Source organism: Mandrillus leucophaeus, unplaced genomic scaffold, assembly GCF_000951045.1.
Source record: "Mandrillus leucophaeus isolate KB7577 unplaced genomic scaffold, Mleu.le_1.0 Scaffold192, whole genome shotgun sequence".
Lineage (NCBI taxonomy): Eukaryota > Metazoa > Chordata > Mammalia > Primates > Cercopithecidae > Mandrillus > Mandrillus leucophaeus.
In genome coordinates, this window is record NW_012101943.1 from 3,170,819 (window position 1) to 3,195,496 (window position 24,678).

At 38.1% G+C, this 24,678-nt stretch overlaps 1 protein-coding gene across 1 annotated transcript in view; it reads left to right on the forward strand.

The window, feature by feature from the left end:
* Positions 1-24,678, forward strand: part of SYNE2 (spectrin repeat containing, nuclear envelope 2) — a 405,169-nt gene that overhangs the window by 149,023 nt on the left and 231,468 nt on the right. The window contains exons 12-22 of the mRNA XM_011978327.1: positions 7,491-7,655; positions 8,538-8,650; positions 9,733-9,895; positions 11,542-11,620; positions 11,873-12,060; positions 13,514-13,678; positions 14,603-14,752; positions 17,304-17,465; positions 21,211-21,369; positions 21,746-21,919; positions 23,820-23,954. Coding sequence (XP_011833717.1) covers positions 7,491-7,655; positions 8,538-8,650; positions 9,733-9,895; positions 11,542-11,620; positions 11,873-12,060; positions 13,514-13,678; positions 14,603-14,752; positions 17,304-17,465; positions 21,211-21,369; positions 21,746-21,919; positions 23,820-23,954 — 1,653 coding nt within the window. The remainder of the gene's footprint in view (positions 1-7,490; positions 7,656-8,537; positions 8,651-9,732; positions 9,896-11,541; positions 11,621-11,872; positions 12,061-13,513; positions 13,679-14,602; positions 14,753-17,303; positions 17,466-21,210; positions 21,370-21,745; positions 21,920-23,819; positions 23,955-24,678) is intronic.

A 24,678-nucleotide genomic window follows, 5' to 3' on the forward strand; every position in this document is an offset into this window, starting at 1 on the left:
TCACCCTGTTGCGCTGTCAAATAGTAGGTCTTATTTGTTCTTTCTATTTTTTTGTACCCATTAACCATCTCCATTTCCCTCTACTCCCTAGCCACCCTTCCCAGCCTCTGGTAATCATCTTTCTACTCTCTATCTCCATGAGTTAAACTGTGTTGATTTTTAGATCCCACAAATAAGTAAGAACATGTGATATTTGTCTTTCTGTGCCTAGCTTATTTCACTTAACATAATGACTTCCATTTCCATCCACATTGTTGCAAATGACAGAATCTCATTCTTTTTTTTTTTTTTTGAGATGGAGTCTTGCTCTGTCACCCAGGCTAGAGTGCAATGGTGTGATCTCGGCTTACTGCAAACTCTGCCTCCCGAGTTCAAGAGATTCTCCTGCCTCAGCCCCAGAGTAGCTGGGATTACAGGTGCATGCTGCCATGCCCGGCTAATTTTTTTGTTTGTTTGTTTTTGAGACAGAGTCTCGCTGTGTCGCCATGCTGGAGTGCAGGGGCACAATCTCGGCTCACTGCAAGTCTCGCCTCCCAGATTCAAGTGATTCTCTGCCTCAGCCTCCTGAGTAGCTGGGACTACAGGCACCTGCCACCACTCCCGGCTAATTTTTTGTATTTTTAGTAGAGACAGAGTTTCACTGTGTTAACCGTGATGGTCTCAATCTCCTGACCTCGTGATCCGCCCTCCTTTGCCTCCCAAAGTGCTGAGATTACAGGCGTGAGCCACTGCGCCCGGCCCTCATTTTTTTTGGCTGAATAGTACTCCATTGTGTATATGTACCACATTTTCTTTATCCATTCATCTGTTGATGGGCACTTATGTTGCTTCCAAATTACAAATATTAATTAATATAAGGTGGTTGATAATTTTGTTCAGATTATCTGTGTCTTGACGGATGTTTTGTCCAATTCTATTATATACTGCTGAGAGAGGAGTTATTAAAATCTGTGGGAATCTGTCTTCAGTGCTGTCCAATTTTGCTTCATGTATTTTAAAACATTGTCATTGTGTGTACATGCTTATGATTACTTTGTCTTCCTGAGGACTTCTACCATTATGAAATATTCCTGCTTATCTTTAATAATACTGTTTTTCTTCACATCTATTAATATTATACTTAATCTTATACCAGTATAGTCATTCCAGTCTTCTGTGCTGACTGTATAGTACATCTTTTTCCTTCATTTACTTTTCATCTATTTGGAGTCTTTATATTCAAAGTGTATCTCTTATAAATGACACACAGTTGTATCTTGCTTTCTTACCTACTGTGCTAGTCCCTGTCTTTTTTTTTGAGATCGAGTCTCACTCTGTTGTCCAGGCTAGAATGCACCAGCACAATCATGGCTTACTGCAGCCTCAGCCTCCAACGCTCAAGCCATCTGCCTGCCTCAGTCTCACAAGTAGCTGGGACTACTGGTGTGTGCCATCATGCCTGGCAAAATTTTAAATTTTTTGTAGAGATGGAGTTTTGCCATGTTGCCCATACTGGTCATGAACTCCTGACCTCAAGCAATGCTCCTGAATTAGAACTTTTGGCCTCCCAAAGTGTTGGGATTACAGGCATGAACCACCGTGCCTAGCCTATCCCTTCTCTTTTAATTGTAGTGCTTAGTCCACTTAATATAATTGTTGATATAGTTCAGTTTAGGTATATCATTTAACTCTTTGTTTTGTTTATTCTCTCTGTTTTTTCTATCTCTGTTTCTTCCTTTCTTTTTTTTGTTTTTTTTTTTTTTTTTTTGAGACAGAGTCTCTCCGTGTCTCCCGGGCTGGAGTGTGGGAGAGGTTAGTGAGCATGATCGTGGCTCACTAACCTCTGCCTCTGGGTTCAAGCGATTCTCCTGCCTCGGCCTCCTGAGTAGCTGGGATTATAGATGCCCACCACCATGACTGGCTAGTTTTTGTGTTTTTAGTAGAGATGGGGTTTCACCATGTTGGCCAGTCTGGTCTCGAACTCCTGACCTCAAGTGATCTGCCTGCCTTGACCTCCCAAAGTGCTGGGATTACAGATGTGAGCCACTGTGCCCGGCCTCCGTTTCTTCCTTTGTTGCCTGGTTTTGGATCATGCGTTTTTTAAGAATTCCATTTTAATTTGTCTGTTGACTTGACTCTGCTTCTTCCTATCATGTTTTTAGTGGTTGCTCTAGGGATTATAATATGCATTACAAAATTTTTACAGTCTACTTAGAGTTTTGCAATTTTTTGTTGTTGTTGTTGTTGTTTTGAGACAGAGTCTTGCTTTGTTGCCCAGGCTGGAGTGCAGTGGCTTGATCACAGGTAACTGCAACCTCTGCTTCCCAGGCTCAGTCAATCCTCCCACCTCAGCTTTCTGAGTAGCTAGGACTACAGGCATGCATCACCATGCATGCTTAATTTCTTTTGTATTTTTCTGCAGAGAAGGAGTTTCACTATGTTGCCCAGACTGGTCTTGAACTCCTGGGCTCAAGGGATCCACTTACCTTGGCCTACCAAAGTGCTGGGATTATAGGTGTGAACCACCACACCCAGCCTTAGAGTTGTACAATATCTAGGTTATTTTACAACTTTTTGTAACATGTAGAAATCCTGCAGTCAAATTGATTCATCTCCCATTATTTATGCTATAGTTGTTTTATATATAAATATACGTGACACATATAACATATGTCTTAAAATCCCCAGGGCCATGTTATAATTTTTTTTTCCTCTAAACAACCATATATTTTAAGGAAATTAAATGAAAAAATTAATCTTTTATGTTTATCTAGGTATTTCCCATGTTCTTAATTTCTTTCTAGAGATTTGAGTTTCCATTGAGCTCAGTTCCCTTCAGCCTGAAAACTTCCTTTCACATATTTTACAATACAGGGCTGTGAGTGACAAATTCACCTAGTTTTCTTTGATCTCTAAATATGTCTTTGTTTTGCCTTCATTAAAAAAATAACTTTATTGAGGTATAATTTATGTAACATCTCATTTATAAATGGATAACGAAATGATTTTTAATACATTTACAGAGTTATGACAGGAACTGTGTGGTCCACAAAGTCAAAGATACTCTGGCTCTTCACAGGGAAAGTTTGCTGACCCTTTGCTTGGCTGTCAGGAGTGGCAGCCTGTTTTCAGAATACATTTTCCACACCGTTTACTAAGTATTAAATAGCAGTCTAGTGGCTTAAAAGAGCCACTCTTTTAGACAACCTAATTTTGAAGAACTTGCAGCTCCTACAATCTTCTCATCAGTGGTGGTGCTTATTGCATTGTCAGTTTCTATTCTCATCACTGCTTTGAAATGGACTTTTGTGAAGGATAAGACCTGTCCGTGACAAGTCCTCAACAAAGTGGAAGGCAATGAAGAAGATACTGTCTGTACAGTTCAGGCTGTTCCAGGCTACAGACACCTGGCCTGATTTTGTTAAATATGGAAACATTGCCCAAATAATGAGAAAAAACATAAAAAGAACTATTTTGCAGGATTAAGTGCTGTAAATTGGTAATAGCTTGAAAATCCATTCCTCAGTCAGGTAAACTGCAGCTCAGTTTGTTGGTGTGGCAAAATGAGACATTGCTAAAATTAAAGCCATTGAGGACATAAAAGTTGAAACCATGTATGCAGTTTCTGGTTCAATAGTTTCAGAACAGATTTCTCAGAGCATCATAGTAAATGGTTTCATATTGAGCCTACTGTAGAAAATAGCAACATTATGTTATTTTGACCTGTTAAGATCTTATGTAAATTTTCAGCCAAATTGAAAAGTAATTACTGCAGAAAGGAAGTGTTAAGTGAGAAAGGAGAGGAACGAAAGGTAAACATTGCCTTCTGTTCTTCCTCTTCTGCCTGCTGTATAAATATTGAGTGTAGCCCTGAGTCGAAAAAAACAGGTTTGGTTTAATTCAAAATATATGCAGCTGTCTTTTGGTTGCAAAGAATAATAGTTGAACTAGAGGTATTGCTCTTAGCTTCTCTTTAACTCAATTATATTTCAAATTTCTGGGTTTTTTTGGCAGATGTACAAGTAGTTAGACACACTAAAAGTATATGCTAACTTGTTTATTTGAAATGACTGGGCGCGGTGGCTCACACCTGTAATCCCAGCACTTTGGGAGGCTGAGGCGGGCAGATCACTTGATGTCAGAAGTTCAGGACCAGCCCTGGCCAACATGGCAAAACCCTGTCTCTACTAAAAATACAAAAATTAGCCAGGCATGGTGGCACATATCTGTAATCCCAGCTACTCAGGAGGCTGAGGCAGGAGAATTGCTTGAACCTGGGAGGCAGAGGTTTCAGTGAGCCGAGATGTATATCCAGCCTGGGAGACAGAGTGAGACTCCGTCTCAAAACAAAAAGAAAAAAAAATTACAATAATGAAATAACTTTTTTTCATTTTTCTTTCATCTAGAGACATAATGGCAAAGAGTTAATGATTTAAGATTGTAGAATTGGCCAAGTGCAGTGGCTTACGCCTATAATCCCAGCACTTTGGAAGGCCGAGGTGGGCAGATCACCTGAGGTCAGGAGTTTGAGACCAGGCTGGTCAACGTGGTGAAACCTCGTCTCTACTAAAAACACAAAAATTAGCCAGGTGTGGTGGTGTGTGCCTGTAATCCTAGCTACTTGAGAGACTGAGGCAGGAGAATTGCTTGAACCTGGGAGGTGGAGGTTGCAGTGAGCCAAGATTGCACCACTGCACTCCAGTCTGGGTAACAGACTGAGACTCCATCTCAAAAAAAAAAAAAGTTATAGAATTATCTTTGCCGTATATCTTTTGAGAAAATTAAACTTGCAAGACAAAAAAAAAAGCAAAACAAAATGGAAAAGCTGTAATATCTAATGCTTTCATTTTATGAACAGTTTCATTTGACTGCCTTAAAGGAACCTAGCTTTTTCCTCATTTTGTATACCTGGGTACTTGGTTAAATATCTTTTAGATGTTTGCTTTTGCATGTGATGGGTACCCCATAAATGTTTTTGAATGAATTAATGTTGAAGTGATCTATCTGATATACAAATTTTTGCCTGTTTAAAAAACAGTATAACTCAACTAGGCTTGGTGGGTCATGCCTGCAATCCCAGCAGTTTGGGAGGCCAAGGCAGGAGGATTGTTTGAGGCCAGGAGTTCAAGACCAGCCTGGGGAACATAGTGAGACCTTGTCTCTACAATAAAATAATAATAATAAAAACCCTAAAAGAATAAAAACAGTGCATTTAGTAGAATTAGACTGGGTAACAGAAAGATAAAATACAGACTTAAGACCAGTACTTTTTATTAGAGAAAGCTGAGTGAAACAAATTTTAATTTGTGATTGATCTTCGTAGGAGTATCAAATAAATTAAAAGAGGCTTATTTGGCTCACGTTTCTGCTTCTGTACAAGAAGCGTGGCACCAGCATCTGCTTCTGGTGAGGGCCTCAGGCTACTTCCATTCATAGTGGAAGGCAAAGGGGAGCTTGTGTATAGAAATCACATGGCAAGAGATGAAGCGAGAGCGAGAGAGGCAGAGAGAGAGAGGAGGTGCCAGACTCTTTTCAACAACCAGCACTCGTGGGAACTCAGCTCCTGTTAGGCCCAGCCCCAATATTGGGTATCAAACTTAAACATGAGATTCAGAGGAGATAAACATTCAAACTGTATAGCAGTAAGTTTGTGTAAAAAGTCAACATTCTTTTTTTTGAGATGGAGTCTCGCTCTGTTGCCCAGGCTTGAGTGCACTGGTGTGATCTCGGCTCACTGCAGCCTCTACCTCCTGGGTTCAAGCGATTCTCCTACTTCAGCCTCCCAGGTGGCTAGGACTACAGACATGATCCACCATGTCTATATATATATATATATATATATATTTATTTGTCTCTTGAGACAGAGTCTCACTCTGTCGCCTAGGCTGGAGTGCAGTGGTGCTATCTTGGCTCACTGCAACCTTCGCCTGCCTGGCTCTGTGACATCACTTATCACACTTTCCTGTAACCATGTTCTTGGCTGCTTCTTTGGATAGGTAGTTCAGGCAAGAGCTGTGGCTTTCATTTATCTGGTTTACACTCTGACATAGGGGGTTGTATTAAATTGCTCTTCCATTCATACATGACACATGGAGCTAGGCAGGGCCCTACTCTTGTTTTTGTTCATTTGCTTAATTGTGTGTTGATTTCCTTTTATACTCATACCTTCTTTCCATTCTCCTTTCTCCTTGAGCCACAATTTTGATATCTTTAATGTGTTTTATGTTTTTGCATAATATAGATTGAATTTATGTATATTTTTGTTTTGTTTTGTTTTTGAGACAGGGTCTTACTCTGTCATCCAGGCTGGAGTGCAGTGGCATGATCATGGCTCACTGTAGCCTTGACATCCTCGGCTCCAGTGATCCTCCCACCTCAATCTCTTGAGTAGCTGAGACTATAGGTCACACTACAGGTGTGCACCACCACTCCTGGCTAATTTTTGTATTTTTAGTAGAGATGGGGTTTTTACCATGTTGCCCAAGCTGGTCTTGAACTCCTGTGCTCAACCGATCCTCCTGCCTTGGCCTCTTGAAGTGCTGGGTTTATCGGTGTGAGCTACTGCACCCGACCTGTACATGTATTTTTAAGTTGTGCACCCTTGACGTTATATGTTGTTTCTTTTTATTTTTGAACATAGTGTATTTTAAGGTGCTTCCATGTTGGCATTTGTGCATCTAATTTTCTCCTAACTGCTGCATAGCATTAAATGATGGGTAACCATCACATGGTCCTTTGTCCACGCCAGAAGCTTTCTGTATCTTTATCTCCAGCTCTTAGCACAATAGCTTGTTCATAAATGTTTGGCCAGTGAGTGAATGAACGACTGTGCGAGTGAGTTTTGACAGTGCTTGCCGAGGGGACATCCCGGTAGCAGGGGCAGCGAGAGCGAAGACACAGCAAGTATTTGGAGAAGCAAGCAGTCAGAGTGTGTGTTTCTCACCTGCTTGTGCATGCAGGGAGTGGTGGGAGGCTGAGGAAGGAGGAGATGTACCTGGATTTGGGGATGGGTGGTGCTTTTCGTGAAGGACAGATATTCGGGAGATATGGTAGAGATATGTCACGTGGATATACAGTTATGGCTAGATTGGGGAGAAGTTATAAATCTGTATCAAAGGTGTAGTTGTAGTGTCAGAGCACACAAGGACACACAGCATTTCAAATGATGGTCATTCAGTAGGATAGTCTACCCTTGCTTAGAGGTGTGCTTTTAATCTTTTGAATTTCCCGCATATCTTATTGTGGATTTATCAAAACGTTTGTTTTTTCTTATGCCTTCTTTTCCTACAACTTTTGAACAAATTATATTCCTGGTCAGCAAATAGCTAAGTGATATTTAAAACTAAGAAATTTACCCATTGATGAAGATTTCCATGATAATGGATCTCATTTATCAGTCTTGGCTTCCAGAGAAACTTCAAAGAGTCAAACATACTGTATGTGAAGAAATAAACTAGAAAAGTTCTACTGAAGAATATCTTCTTCTTCTTCTTTTTTTTTTTTTTTTTCAGATTAATGCATGGAAAATAAAGCTGAATTATGCCTTGCCCCCACCCCTCCATCAAACTGAAGCTTGGCTCCAGGAGGTAGAAGAGCTTATGGATGAAGATTTGTCAGCCTCCCAGGATCACTCTCAAGCCGTGACTCTGATACAAGAGAAAATGACTTTATTCAAGGTTGGAAAAGAAAAAAAAGAGATGTAGAAAAATATATATTTTGTTAGGGATTGTTCTTGAGTAAGACTTTGTCCTAAAAAGAAGAGAAGGAGAGTAGTGGTTATTTGAGGATGGTTTACAATTATCCCTCTGGGGATTTTTGGGACCTAGAACATAACTTTACATTCATGACCATTGTACTAGTTTAAGGTTGAAACAATAAGGATAGAATCTAAATAAGGATAGAGTTCTAAAGCAACTCTAAATAAAGTCTGACCAAAAAAAAGGTCAAGGGGTGGGAGGGTGAAGAAGGGGGAGCCTGATTTAAAATTTGAGAGACTTGGGTTCTTACTAAAATGGCATGAAAAAAGTTATGTGAGATTTATGGTATTTGAGCCTACAAAGGAATGGAATATACACCAATAAATAAAAGATTGTAATAATGGTTTTACTAAAGAAACTATGGTCTGCCTGTCTGTAAAATGTTCAGAGTTAAAACATTTATGATGAAAATGTTTGTTCACAAAATCTTAGTTAAAGGGGGTAGTTTCAGCGTAGGCAATATAGCAAGACCCCACCTCTATAGAAAATTTTTTAAAAAACGAAACTAGCTGGGTATTGTACTGTGTGCCTGTAGACCCAGCTACTTGAGAAGCTGAGGTGAGAGGATCCCTTGAATCCAGGAATTCCAGGCTGCGGTGAGCTATGATCACGCCACTGCACTCCAGCCTGGGTGACAGAGCAAGACCCTGTGTCTTAAAACAATAAAAAAAAGTGGGTTGTGGGGAGGGCTTTATGAATTTTTTTTTGAAAAAAGATGTAATGCAAGTGAGATTGACAAACCCTTAATTATACAGTGTTTGACAATAAATATGGTTTATGTCATGCTGAATTTCTTTTCAGAGCCTGATGGATAGATTTGCGCATCATTCGAACATTCTCCTTACCTTTGAAAATAGAGATGAAAATCATTTGCCATTGGTACCACCTAAGAAATTGGAGGAAATGAAAAGACGGTGTGTAACACTACCATTTCACAACTGCTAGTACTATTCACGTTTGAATAACAACTGGTACTACAGAGACCACAGAATACAGATTTTTAGATAATTTTTACCAAGTATTCTCCTTTAAATCTTGATAACAGTATCTTCACATTTTATATAGTGGTAACGTTACAGATATTATGGCAACATACCTACTTTTTTATTGAATGTTAGAATATGGTGATGGAAAACATTCAGAAACTGAGCTCTGTATCTTGGTTTTGGATAAGTCACTCTCTTTGTGAGCATGTTTCCACCTTCATAAATTTAGATTAATGATAATTGCCCTGTTCAGGTCTCACCGGGAAACTGGATCAAATGGGAGGAGGGATATGAAAGCACTTTATAAATTGTAAAATACTATAAATACTGAGATTATTTAATTGATTATCTTTTCTCATTACTCAAAAGCAACTTATTAGAATAGTGAGAGGGTATTAGCCTTTATAATGAAAACTTTTAATGTATAAACTTAGATTATAGTTTCATTAAGTTATATGAAAGTTTTCAGATTTAGTAAAATATTTCATAGATCAACATTTTATTATAGGATTTGTCAGTCGGGGAATAGTTTATTCAGAAAATGTTGTGTTTGATGTTTTTACCTTAGAAATAGTTGTTTTATATCTAGTCACAGTATTTGTTTTACAATGTTTAAAAAAGAAAAAGACAATGATACATCTGAGTTCGGGAGGCCGAGACGGGCGGATCACGAGGTCAGGAGATCGAGACCATCCTGGCTGACACGGTGAAACCCCGTCTCTACTAAAAAATACAAAAAAAAACTTAGCCGGGCGAGGTGGCGGGCGCCTGTAGTCCCAGCTACTCGGGAGGCTGAGGCAGGAGAATGGCGTAAACCCGGGAGGCGGAGCTTGCAGTGAGCTGAGATCCGGCCACTGCACTCCAGCCTGGGCAACAGAGCGAGACTCCGTCCCAAAAAAAAAAAAAAAAAGAAAGAGTTAAAGCCTCAGTATTTTTAAAAATGCTGAACAGATTTCTCACATTTGGTCAATAATATTAAGTTAAATTCCAAAACCTGCACTGTTTTCCAGAATCAACAACATTTTGGAGAAAAAATTTATTCTACTTCTAGAATTTCATTACTACACGTGCTTAGTTCTTGGTTTGGTAGATGAAGTGAAATCAAAATTGGATATTTGGAACATTAAATATGGGAGCAGAGAATCTGTGGAATTATTGCTGGAAGACTGGCATGTAAGCTTTTAAATTTTGTGTCTTAGGCAACTCTTCTCCGTCTCTGGGTGCTGTGTTTGCATTTTTCCTTGGCACGATTTCCCATTAACTCTTTGGGTTTTGAGATGGGTTTTCTTGGTAGATTTCATTAGCTTAAATATTGCCTGGAGAGGAGAATTACAGGGAGTCAAACAGCAGCATAGGAAAGAGTAAAAAAATAGAAAATATCACTACTTACTACCCAAGGGGAGATTAAGAGTTAACCAGGTCTATTAACATAATATGAAAGGTTTCCATGCTTTTTTTTCATTAAAAATTCCTTCTTTCACTTACTTGAAATGTTAATTTTGGGTTCCTTTTCAGATTCATAGTTTCATGCAGTAATTACATTTTTCTTATAACATTTTGATCTTAACTTACTAAATTTTACTAGCTAGGATAAACAGTACATTTTTTCTTTTGTCTTGAGGCTTTCTTTTTGTCTTTAGCTCTTCTAATTTATAGGAAAAATGTTTGAAGTGACTTAAATATAAGTGTGTTCACATCTAAGTTAAAACTACAGCATCAAAGAAATGTCAATTCTACATTTAGGCCTTGTCCTTCTTTTTGTTTCCCTCCTTTTAGAGATGAGGTGGGGCTGGGCGCGGTAGCGCACACCTGTAATCCCAACACATTGAGAGGCCAAGGCAGGCGGATCACCTGAGGTCAGGAGTTCGAGACCAGCCTGGCCAATATGGCGAAACCTCCCTCTACTAAAAATACAAAAATTAGCCAGGTGTGGTTGTAGGCACCTGTAATACCAGCTGCTTGGGAGGCTGAGGCAGGAGAATCACTTGAACCCTGGGAGGTAGAGGTTGCAGTGAGCTGAGATTGTTCCACTGCACTGCCCTCCAGCCTGGGCGACAGAGCGAGACTTTGTCTCAAAAAGAAAAAAAAAAAAAAAAAAAGAGGGGAAAGGAAAATCCACGATTGTAAATTTTGTTGTAAAAATTTAAAAAATGATAGAGAAATTTACTTCCAATTTATGACTTAAACACTCTAAGTTTCCAAACAGAAAGCATCATTCTAAACTAGGCTAGATTTTGAGTATTTCTATTTCTTTTTCCTTGGTTGAATTTTCGTTTTTCTATTTAAATATTCATACTATTGGCACACATAAGTATAAAGTAAATATGAATTTTGAATTAGCTTAGTATTTTTCTGTAACAGAATTTGGTTAATGGTAGTTTCTGAAATGTTTCTGTGTGATGGATATCTTTTTGTAACATCCTCTAATATATCTAAAAAAAGTACTCAATATTAATAAAGCATGTGAAATAAGAGCAAATGACACAATTATGTAATATTAATAAAATGTGCAAAGTAGGAGATCCTGAAATTACTATAAATACTTAACTTGCCTTTTTCCACAAGAGGAATACCATTGTAACACCATGTCACCACATTAAGATCAATTTTATCAGATGTCAGACCTATTTAATGTTCACACCCAGCTTATGTCTCCTAGATTTTCACCATCCTTCTTCGTCTTTTCCTACCAAATATGTAGTATTAAAGCCCTAAAGAAATTTTGGTAACTATGTCCTTCATTGAATGGCTGTATCTCTCTATCTGGATTTCTTGGCACGATTTTAAAAGTAAAAACTGTCTTTTTGTTTTCTTCCCAGAAATTTGTTGAAGAAGAAGAATTGCTAGCTCGACTTGATACTTCTTTTCAAAAATGTGGAGAAATTTATAAGAATTTGGGTAAAGTAGTTCAGTTACTTTTTGAGGAATGACTGTCACTTAACAATGATGTTTTATCTGTTGTACTTTCTATATAATGTTTTAGAAATTAGTTTTATGTGCATGTTTTCCTGGGAAAATTCTTGCTTTCACTTTTAATATTGTCAGAGTACATATTATTTTGCCACTGTCAATTAGTATGCAAATATTTTAAAATAGTATTAATAAAAAATTGTTTTCTAAGATTGCTTTTTTGTTTTGTTGATATTGTAGCTGGAGAATGTCAGAATATTAGTAAACAGTATATGATGGTGAAATCTGATGTTTGTATGTATAGAAAAAAAATATGTAATGTGAAGTCCACTCTACAAAAAGTGCTGGCATGTTGGGCTACTTATGTGGAAAACCTTCGCTTACTAAGGGCTTGCTTTGAGGAGACAAAGAAGGAAGAAATTAAAGAGGTATTTGCAGTCTAATAGCATCTGCTCAATTTTATTTTTTAATTGTTTTGTTTTGTGACCCTCATTTTCAATTCAAAGATGAGAAAACAAAGAAGAGTACACCAGTGTTTTGGAAAATTCTTCAAGGTCTTGGAAAAAATTTAGTTTCTTCCCAATATAATTGCCAAGAGGCAGTTTTCTCCACTGGTTTATAGGTTTTATACATGGTCACGCACACACATACACACCCCCCCTTCCCACACACAGAGCTTTCTTAAGGTATAACTTGCATATGGAGTAATAGCTTTTGGGATATGTTTTGCTAAGCTCTTTGGAGAGGAAATAAGACTTAATATACTGGGTAGCTTATAGTCACAGTTAAAATAAACTACTGTTCAGAAAATTTTATTTTTCCATTTGGTTGAAACCTTTCAGCTCTAAAATCTTCCTGAGTTTCTAGAGGAGGAAAATCAAGATACCTTAACTTATGTGTAGGGGTGTGGAAGAACTGTCAATGTAATTCATTATTGTTTTCATGTGTTATTCATGTAATAATCTGTTCTATGATTATTTGAAGTGGCTTTTCTTTCTTTCATTTGTTTTTTTCTGTTGCAGATGGCTATAGATAGCCTTTCAGATTAAACATTTCCAAAATAGAAACTAAAATTAATAGAAAATAGATTATTTGTGTTAAAGTAAAATTTGTGATAACTGTAAGAGTGCAAAGAAGAGCGTTTTAGGGATTGAGTCATCACTTCTGTCACCTGTATTAGTACTAGAATTTCAAATCTTTGTCTTCCAACAGTCCTTCTGTCTTTAAAGATTGTCTATAAAAATGTACATAACTCAGAGAAAAATAACACTCTAAGGTTGTAATACCCAAACTGCTAAGAAACCCTGAGCTAACAGAGAGAACTAAGAGAACTTACAGAACACTCTAAAATTTGAAGGAGACACAACAACATCCATCTGTTGGATACCATGCTGCTACTAAGTTGTTGAACCTAACTACTGAAAATGGGAACTGTTAGATAATATTTCTGGCCTAGGGACTCTCTGAAAAAATTAATGAGACAATTAAGGCTCCATGCACTAAACAAGTTTGGAAACCTCTGCTGTAAGTTCATCAGCCACGTGGAAAGAGAGATCAGATGCATCTTAAAAGTCCAGGACCAGGAGTGATGACAGACAGCTGGCACTCGCCAGTTAGCACTTAGGAGTGAAGAGCTAGACCAACAGGGTTGGGAGACTCCTCTAAGGGGAAAGTCAAAGTCTCTGCAAAGAATGTTGCTTAGGATTAGTCTTGGTACGGAGGTTGCCATGACCTCGATTGCGCTACTGCACTCCAGCCTGGGCAACAGAGCAAGACTCCATCTCAAAAAAAAAAAAAAAAAGCCTTGGTGAACATTTATTATACATAATAGAAAGAGAGTATTATGTCATTAAGATAGTATGTTGCTTGTGTGTTGTGTAGGTACCCTTTGAGACACTAGCCCAGTGGAATCTAGAACATGCTACTTTAAATGAAGCAGGAAATTTCTTAGTCAAAGTCAGCAATGATGTGGTTGGATCGTCTATTTCTAAAGAGCTGAGAAGGCTGAATAAAAGATGGAGAAAGTTGGTTTCAAAAACTCAACTTGTAAGTTCTTTTGATTGGTTGCAGCTTTATTTAGATATGATTTGTGTACCATACAATTTACTCATTGTAAGGTCATAACTGATTGATTTCTGGTATATGCACAGAGTTATGTAGCCATTACCATAAAAAATTTAGAACATTTTTATTACTTCATAAGGAAACCCTAGCAGTCACTCCCTATTTTCTTCCAATGCCCCCCGCCCCAGCCCTATGCAACCACGAATCCACTGTCTTTCTATAGATTAGCCTATTCTGGACATTTCACATAATAGAATCATATAATATGTGATCTCTTGTGACTGGCTTATGTTACTTGGCATAATATTTTTAAGGTTCATCCCTATTATAGAATGTAATCGTACTTCATTCCTTTTTATTGGCAAATAATAAATCATTGTATGGATATACCACATTTTGTTTATCCATTCTCTAGTTGATGCACATTTGGATTCTTTTCACTTTTTGGGTTTTTATGAACAATGTAGCTATGGACATTCATGTGGACACATGTTTTCTTTGAGTGTATGCCCATGAGAGCTTTCAATTCTTAAACCTTTCTTGAGTATATGCCTGAGAAAGCTTTTAATTCTTGAACCCTTTTTACTACAGAGCTGTCATGAAGGAAAAACAAGTATTGTTTTGCCTACTAGATTTTCAGCTCATTGAGAACATACACCGAGCCTTATTTATCTTTATATGTAGCATAGTGCCTCATAAAAGCAGACTTTTTAAAAATATTTTTTCAACTGATTCTTAACAATTTGAGACATAGGTGTTTTATGTGAAAAGCTCACATTTTATAGCACAGTTGTAGTTTAATCCTAAATGTATAGTTGAATATATTACGTCCACTTCCTGTTTGTAATGTATATTAGCATAAAATAAAATATGAGTATTAAATTTCATGAAATTAATTTTGTATAGGAAATGAACCTGCCACTGATGATAAAAAAACAGGATCAGCCCACTTTTGACAGTTCTGGAAATATTGTATCTAAAGAAGAAAAAGCAACTGTTGAGTTTTCAACAGATACGTCAATAGAACTTCCTGAATATTCTAATCAACATATAAAGGTAAAATAATCGTACTTTGTATATTTCACTTGCATATAGAAATAATTTAAGTTTGCTATTAATAAAAAAGATACTGCCAGGCATGGTGGCTCATGCCTGTAATCCCAGCACTTTGGGAGGACAAAGCAGGTAGATCGCTTGAGCTCAGGAGTTCAAGATCTTCCTGGGTAACATGGCAAAACTCTGTCTATACCAAAAATACAAAAGATTAGCTGGGCATGTGTTTGCGCACCTGTGGTTCTAGCTACTCGGGAGGCTGAGGTGGGAGGATTACTTGCGCCTGGGAGGTGGAAGTTGACAGTGAGGCGAGATCGAGCCACTGCACGCCAGCCTGGGTGACAGAGTAAGACTCCCGCCTCAAAAAAAGAAAGAAAAGATACTGTTGAGATGGTGGCAAATGTGTGAATTGTTAGATAACATTTAAAGTATGGTCATTTCCTAGGAAAATGCTTAAATGTTTTCCCTCATGAAGTCTTTAGCATGAAAGTCTTACTTACTCCACTTACTGTGCTCTCACAGACTCACAGAGCAGTCCTGACTCTGAGCAGTGTAAATTGAGTTGTTATTTTCTCGAGATTACTTCTGACTAGTGCACAGAAATTGGCTACCTTTAAGCTAACCCCTGGCCTCCATGTGTCTTGCTTCCTTTCTGTAAAATGGGGGAAAATATTCTATTTCTTCCTTGTTTTGTTGTGTGATTTGGAGGATGACTTTATAGGAAAAAGTATGGGAAAAGAACAAAAAATAAATTAAAAATCATATACTTGTAAGATATAATACCTATGGCTTGGGACATGCTCCACCTTCGTGATAACTTACACAGCTTTACTTAAACTACTTTTAAACTGTCTGGGACCTACTGGCATGATGGAGTGCCAGCGTAAAGAATGCCTACTTAGAAAATCTTGAAAGATCTGAATTTTTGCAGTGTGCTTTAAAATACTAGAGTCTTCTGATACATTTAAAATGTGATTTGACCAGGCAAGGTGGCTTATGACTTCAATTCTAGCACTTTGGGAAGCTGAGGTGAGAGGACTGCTTGAGCTCAAAAGTTCGAGACCAACCTGGGCAACATAGTGAAACCCTATCTCTATTTAAAATAAAATAAATAAAATAGTGATCTGATTTAAAACAACTTTAAGAATGTATCTTTGGGCTGGGAGCGGTGGCTCACGCCTGTCATCCCAGCACTTTGGAAGGCTGAGGCAGGCGGATCACTTGAGGTCAGGAGTTTGAGACCAGCCTGGCCAACATGGTGACACCCCATCTCTACTAAAAATACAAAAATTAGCCAGGAGTGGTGGCGGGTGCCTGTAATCCCAGCTACGTGGGAGGCTGAGGCAGGAGAATTGCTTGAACCCAGGAGGTGGAGATTGCCGTGAGCCAAGATTGCACCACTGCACTCCAGCCTGGGTGACAGACTGAGACTCCGTCGCAAAAAAAACAAACAAAAAAAAGTGTCTGTGTACTCCATAAATATAAGCCATTATAATTTGTCAACATATAGTTTAAGAAATAATGTATCTATCATGTAAAGCTATAGTATGTCAACCTATAGATTATTAATGGGGAAAAGATTTAGTTTTGTTGAAATTTGATTCCGAGTTTCTTCTTGATATTTTACAACTACCATTACTAATAGCTGAATTTATTTAAATCGTGTATGAGTTTTAGCAATGTGTTTACCGTCACTTACCATAATTTACTAAACTTTAATCTTCTTACATGTAAAATGGAGAAAGTATTATCTGATAGGAATGATATTATAATTAAGTAAGAAACCCTGAACAAACTTTTTAATTTGCAAAGTGATATATACTATTTTGAAGTGTTATCATTGGCCAGGCATGGTGGCTCATACTTGTAATCCCAGCTCTCTGGGAGGCTGAGATGGGGCTTAAGCCCAGGAGTTTGAGATCAGCCTGGGCAACATAGTGAGACCCCCATCTCTACAAAATATAAAAAATTAGCTAGACATAGTGGCATACGCCTGTAATCCCAGCTACTCGGGAAGCCGAGGTGGGAGGATCACTTGAGCCTGGGCGGTTGTGGCTGCAATGAGCTGTGATTGTGCCACTGTACTCCAGCCTGGGCAATAAAGCGAGACCTCATATAAACAAAAAAAGTTATTGTTGTCAAAGAATGACATCTTACATCGTTAAAATATGTTTAATTAGCACTCTTCAGGAAAGAAAGTGGTGTAACATTTTTATCTTTTATTTTTGAACACAGGATCTTGCTTTGTTGCCCAGGCTGGAATGCAGTGGCATGATCATAGCTCCAAACTCCTGGGTTTAGGCAATTCGCTTGCCTCAGCCTCCTGAGTAGCTAGAACTACAGGCACGCACCATTATGTCCAGCTAACTTTAAAATTTTTTGGAGAGATGAGGTCTCGCTTTGTTGCCCAGGCTGGTCACAAACTCCTAGCCTAAAGCGATCCTCCTGCCCTGGCCTCCTGAAGAGTTGGGATTACAGGTGTAACTTTTTGAAAAGGAAAATTATTTTGTTATGTACATGCTGACATTTTCAGTGGTAATTTTGAATGTTGTAGGCTGGAGAGGAACATGAAAAAGAAGATGAAGAATTCACAGGGCAACTAAAAGTGGCTAAAGATGTTGAAAAACTCATTGGACAAGTGGAAATCTGGGAGGCAGAAGCCAAATCTGTTTTGGATCAAGATAATGTGGACACCTCAATGGAAGAATCTTTGAAGGTATGAGTGTAAAAGTATTAAGAGGGTACTTTCATGGTTGTGCATTTATGTTTTAAGATAAATAGAAAGTTTTAAAGTAAGTAGTAATAAACCTACAGTTTTAATTTTCTTTGTTGGGTGTTTTAAAAATGAATGGATTTTATCACTGGATCATTTGTTGTTATTTTGCTTGAAAGCAGAGGTTAGATTAGGAGACCACTGATAATACCTACGAATGTTAAGCTCTTGGACTTATTTTCTTAGCCATAACCTGTGGGTTAAAATATTCTCTTGCACCAGAGGACAATGAAGAGATGAGTGAGTTCAGTCTCATAGAGCTCAGTACAGAGTACACATAAGAGATTATACAATCAGGCTGGGCACGGTGGCTCACGCCTGCAATTCCAGCACTTTGGGCGGTTGAAGCGGGTGGATCACAAGGTCAAGAGATTGAGACCATCCTGGCCAATATGGTGAAACCCCGTCTCTACTGAAAATACAAAAAATTAGCTGGACATGGTGGCACATGCACCTGTAGTCCCAGCTACTCGGGAGGCTGAGGCAGGAAAATTGCTTGAACCCAGGAGGCGGAGGTTGCAGTGAGCCAAGATCGCACCACCGCACTCCAGCCTGGCGACGGAGTGAAACTCCTTCTAGAAAAAAAAAAAAAAAAAAATCACACAATCTGTGCTTTGAAAGTTCACCCACTGATGAAGCCACTCTCCTTTCCTTACTCAGTGCAGGCAGAGTGACTCATGTTGTTAGATCTCCATTCTGTCTTTATTCTCAGGCAGTCAACTCATTGAAAGGCAATGAGGCAAGAGTGTGTTTTAATATCACTTAGTTCTCCTGGGAAAGGAGTTGTCATTGAGGTTTTTACTGAGTTCCAGCTCAGCTATAAAACCTACAGAGCATAAATTACAACAAGATGGGAAGTTCCTAGAATAAAAAGGAACATTTACATAATTTTTCTAAGCCTACATTTCTGAAAAGTGTGTATTTCAGCATTTTGTGTTTTCATTGTGTGATAGTTTTTATTACTTTGAAAATATTATATAAATTTATCATGCCATCTCATCTGCCAGTGCTTTTCTGATTTTTAGTATTTATTTATCTACTGTATCTGGAATTTATTTTCATGAAAAAAATGAGGTAGAAATTAAAATTTAAAAATTTTTTAAATAATTTAAAAATTATTGTGAACATACAAGCACACTGAAATATATTTCTATTAAGAAAGAATTAAGTAGATACTCATTGGATCAAAATATTGGATCAAGATATATTCTAAAGTAAGAAATACAAGTTCCTAAACTGTATGGATAATGAGATAATGTAATCTCATTTGTGGTTTTTAAACAGAGTTGTATTTTTATATATAATGCATTTATATTCATAGAAAAATATCTGTAAAGCTATACCAGTAACTGAGTCTATCTTAATCCTGTGTTATTCCCAGCTCTTAATACATGGTAGACATAAAATAAATATTTTCTTTCCTTTTTTTTGAGACAGGGTTCTGCTCTGTCACCCAGGCTGGAGTACAGTGGCACAGTCATGGCTCACTCAGCCTCCTCAGGTTCAAGTGATCCTTCCACTTCAGCCTCCCAAGTAGCTGGGATTACAGGCATGCACCATCACGCCCAGCTAATTCTTTTATTTTTAGTAGAGATAGGGTTTTGCTGTATTGCCCAGGCTGGCCTTGAACTCCTGGGCTAAAGTGATTTGTCCGCCTCCGTCCCTCAAAGTGCTGTAGGCGTGAGCCACCACGCCTGGCTATGAATATTTTCTTTACATGCTGTACCTTTCTATTGTTTTTCAGTTTTTTTAATTACATGAGCTTTTTTGTTGGTTTTATAATTTAAAAGAGGGAACAATTGAAATTATAAATGAACGTGCTAATTTCAAAAAATTGAAATCACTGTTAATTCCAGTGCCCCAAGACAAATAAGATCAACATTTACATAGTTGATATCACACACTATAACTTCTATTTGATCATACCCATGTATATTAGTTTGTTTTCACCCTGCTATTAAAGACATACCTGAGACTGGGCAACTGACAAAAGAAAGAGGTTTAATGGACTTATAGTTCCACGTGGCTGGGAAGGCCTCACAATCATGGCGGAGAGTGAAAGGCATGTCTATGTGGTGGCAGACAAGAGAAGAGGGTTTGTGCAGGGCAACTCCCTATATGAGAACAGCACAGGAAAGATCTGCCCTCATGATTCAATTACCTCTCACCGGGTCTCTCCCACAACTAGTAGGAATTCAAGATGAGATTTGGGTGGGGACACAGCCAAACCGTATCTCCATGCCACTGTGAGTTGTAATTAAAAAATTATTTTTTGCTAACTTGAGAACTGAAAAGTGGTATCTCCTTACTGTTTTAATGCGTAGTTATTTGACTACATGTAATACTGAACGATCATATATTTATTAGACATCTGTTTCTGTGAATTATCTGTTCTTATATTTTCAAAATTTTCTTTGGGATCCTGGCATTTTTTAAATTGAATTATACAAGCTCTTTGAATTGTGATCCATTTTCATTTCTGTGTCAAATATTTTTGCTGAGTTGTTGACTTTGTTTATTTTATTTTGCACTGCAGGGTTTTTATATTTATGCAGTCATGTCTGTCCCTACTCTTAGGCCTGGAAAGACCCTCTGCAGTGAGATAGCAGATCAGATTTTATTTCATTTTATTATTTTTTTGAGACGGAGTCTCGCTCTGTTGCCCTGGCTGGAGTGCAGTGGTGCAATCTTGGCTCACTGCAATCTCTACCTCCCAGGTTCAAGAGATTCTTCTACCTCGGCCTCTCAAGTAGCTGGGACTATAGGCACCCGCCACCACACCTGGCTAATTTTTGTATTTTTAGTAGAGGTCGGGTTTCCCCATGTTGGCCAGGCTGATCTCAAACTCCTGACCTCAAATGATCCACCCACCTCGGCCTCCCAAAGTGCTTGGATTACAGGCACGAGCCACCGCCAGTTTTATTTTATTTCATTTATTTTATTGTATTTTTTGAGATGGAGTTTTGCTCTTATCACCCAGGCTGGAGTTCAGGAGCACAGTCTTGGCTCACTGCAACCTCTGCCTCCTGGGTTCAAGCAGTTCTCCTGCCTCAGTCTCCCGAGTAACTGGGATTACAGGCGCCTGCCACCATGACCAGCTAATTTTGTATTTTTAGTAGAGATGGGGTTTCACCATGTTGGCCAGGGCGGTCTCGAACTCCTGACCTCAGGTGATCAGCCCGCTTCAGCTTCCCAAAGTGCTAGGATTACAGGCGTGAGTCACTGCACCTGGCTGCAGATTGGTTTTTATGGATAATGTCTTCTTTTTGTGATTTCATATTTCTGACCCATTTGGAATTTATTTCTGTTATGATATATAAAGGTTATTTTCTGATGGCTATTTTCTCCAGTAACATTTATTGAATTCTCCTCTTCACTACTTTGACATGGAACAAGTTCATTTTAAAATTTATTACCATTGTCTCAACTTTCTTTCTATTGTCATTGTATTACTTTTATTCTTTATTTTATTGAAGTGCTTACTTTATAATCTATAAAACACGTTCAGAATCTGATTGTATCAATATGAACTTTCAAAATGACTCCTTAAAATATCATTTTTCAGAATGCAAATTTGCCGGATTTTGGATTAATAATGAACTTTTTTGGTTTCCTGAGATTGTTTTGATTAATGTTTAACATATAAGAAGAATGTTTATTGTAATCTCACTTCAATTTGTTTTAATAGCATCTTATTGCCAGAGGCTCTATGTATGATGAGCTTATGGCAAGAACTGAAGATACGTTACAAATGGATATACAAAATATTTCAAGCCAGGAGTCCTTTCAACATGTTCTCACAACTGGACTTCAGGCAAAGATTCAAGAAGCTAAAGAGAAAGTCCAGGTCTCTCTTTAATATTCGCTATTTAGTAATTCTCTTCTCTAAAACTGAGGGGTCACTGGGTGGGCAGTGAAGGGGGGTGATAGCCCTGTAGCTTGGAAACGTTTCATAAAATATTACTTTTGCTTTGTGTTTTATTTCTTTATAATTTAGAGCATGTCGGAAAATATAAGTATCATAGTATATAAGTATCATAATTTAGATAGATATCTACGTTTAGATAGATTTATCATAATTTAGATAGATTTATCATGATTTAGATAGATATCTAAATCTCTTTGTCTAGTGGGAAAATAACAAGTAGTCAAAGTATTTGTTAACTTAAGAATTTATTAAGAATTGGTCCCTGTGTTAATTTGAGAATTTTTTTTTCTTCAAGATCAATGTGGTAAAACTTGTTGCAGCATTGAAGAACTCAACCGACGTTTCACCAGAATTGGACATCAGGCTGAAGATGGAAGAATCCCAGAAGGAACTTGAATCATATATGACGAGGGCTCAGCAGTTACTGGGGCAAAGAGAGAGCCCCGGTCAACTCATTTCAAAATACAAGGTGGGAATCTTTTCAACCATCAAATGTAAGACATTTATTGTTAACTGCCTATCTTGTTTGAAATCAAGATGTTTCCTTCACTGTAATTATATACTGAGTTACTATAACTTAAAAAGAATTTCCCAGTATTATGTATCGTTCCCCTGAGGTTACTAAATGTAAGTATTGAAGTATAGAATTTTTTAATTCAAATTTTATTGTGGATCTGCTGAATGTACTCAGTGATATGGTGTAAAGAGTGCAGCTGACTCTATGACATTGAACAAGAATTTAATTTCTCTGGCTTTTTAATTTGTAAAATTGGTGTAATAATTCCAGCCCTATCCACCTGTCAGATTTGTTGTGAGACTTTAAGTGAAAATAAGGCATATGAAATTACTTTGCATACATTCTCTGAATGTAAAAAAATACCATTATTATTAAAAAACTTTGAAACATGCTTATCTGTAGTTAAAGACCTAATAGTGTTTTTTATAGAGACAGTTTCAGGTTAATTTTTATGGTTTGATAGGCTGAGGTTGCAGCTTAAGATGTCACCAAACCAGAGACTCACTATTAATTGACATGGTGGGAGGTGCTGGGGGAATTAGAAGCAAAGCTAAATGCCTCTACCTTGGAGCAAATGGGAGAGGTGGAGTAATACCAGCTCTTTTGTTCATTCATACTCAGCATTTACCAGAGAAGGGCTGGAGGTGTCAGTTCTCACACCATTTTCCTCTCCCTGAGCATCTTCCTTTTGGTTTTCCCCCATTTTGCCAATGGCATTTAGTCAAGTGGGTACACTTTCACAGCAGAAGCAAGATCCCTGTCCTGGTAGGCATGCACACACGGGCAGTGGGAGCTCCCAGCTATGACTAGCATACAGGGTAAAGGTGTCTCCCCAGGTCATAAATCTAGCAGTCCTCCAGGACGCCTCGGAGGAGGGCCCTGGAGCTCAACATTGTGCCTTACCTGCAGCCAGTCCATAAACATGTATAATGAGTGAATGAGCAAATTCCCACCCTGCTTGGCTTCTCCCTGAGAATGACTTTCATCTTCTCTCTCCTGTAGGGGCCTTTTTCACACACAGGCCCTGACCTGTTTTTTTGTTCTGTCATTCACTAGTTACCTAGGCCATGTTTCTGCTCCTGTAGAGTATGTCAGGTTAGGAGCAGACAAATGCCTGTCAGGGCTGTTCCCATCCTTGTGTACTGCTGGGGAGAGACTGCCAACATGAGTGGCCCTGGGCAAAACTTTGAAGTTGATGGTGAAACAAATTGGCCTCCTTTCAGCTAACTGCTCATGCACGATAGTTAACCTTTCTATAAATTTTGTCTTGGCCGGGTACGGTGGCTCACACCTGTGATCCCAGCATTCTGGGAGGCTGAGGTGGGAGGCTTGCTTGAGCCCAGGAGTTTGAGGTTTCAGTGAGCTGTGATTGTGCCACTGCACTTCAGCCTAGGTGACAGATCGAGAACTTATCTCAAAACAAAAAACAAAACAAAACTGGTAGACTTCATGTTATATTGCTTCTGAAGTATGGTTGTCTGCTCAATACTTAAGAACTTCAGAGGAAACTTAACCAGTGGCTTATTAAACCTGTACAGTGAACTTTATAATTACTTATCAATGGGGTAACAAAAATCATTTTGAATATCATGGGGGTATCTTAATCTGGGCCTCATGTGTAACTACATTTGAATAATAAATATTTTGGCACTCTTTTGAAAAGAATTCAAGAGATGCCAAAGGGCTAGCAACCTCAGTTTACAAAGAGAAGTCTCCTATAAATCTTCAGATGTTCTTCAGAGAGCCCCTTCCTACTTTACCAGTTAAAGACATACCAAAATTAGCTTTGAAGATTTGGCAGTAGAATTAGAATGAGGTTTCTATGATCTCGTTTGCATTTTTTTTTCTTTAGGAAGCACTAATAATTTATAATACAAAGAGTCTGGCCAAGTATTTGAAAGCTGTTGAAGAACTGAAAAATAATGTAACTGAGGACATAAAGATGTCTTTAGAAGAAAAGAATAGAGATGTGTGTGCCAAGTGGGAGGTAAGAACATGCATATGTCACTGCACTTACGTTTTTATATGTCTGGTCCTGGGCTGTCGGTTGTCAGAGCCATTCCTGGGGTTTTCCTGCCTACGCTGTATCACCGGTGGGCTGGTCCCTGCAGGCTGCAGTCCCAGGGTTCATACAGAGTTTCATAGCAGAATAGGTCTAGGCTTTGGTGGCAGACAAACCTGGATTCAGCAGCTATGACGCTGAGCAAGGTAGTTAACTTTTAGGAGCCTCCCTGATAAAAATGAGATAACACCACCTACTGGGCGGACTTGATGCAATGATTTGTAGAAAGCATCTACCACTGAGATTGTGCTCTGATAATTAATGGCAATTAATATTAAATGATAATATTGAAATGTGTAATTAATATGATAATTAAAATGTATGTGTCTATATCTCTGTGTGTAAGAGGATTGAATATGTACTGTTAAGGATCCTCTTAAAACTCGTTTTAAAATAAACTTTTTTTTACTTTAAAATAGTTTTAGATTTACAGAATTACTGTAAAGATGGTGCAGAGAGTTCCAGTGTACCCCATGCCCAGATTCCTCTGTTATCAGCATCTTACATTAGTATAGTATCGTTGATACAATTACTGGGTCAATGTTAATACATTGTTTTTTCTAGCAGTTTACTCTGACAGGTTGATACATTATTATTACCTAAAGTTTGCACTTTATTGACCTTTTCACAGTTTTCCCCAGATGTTCTT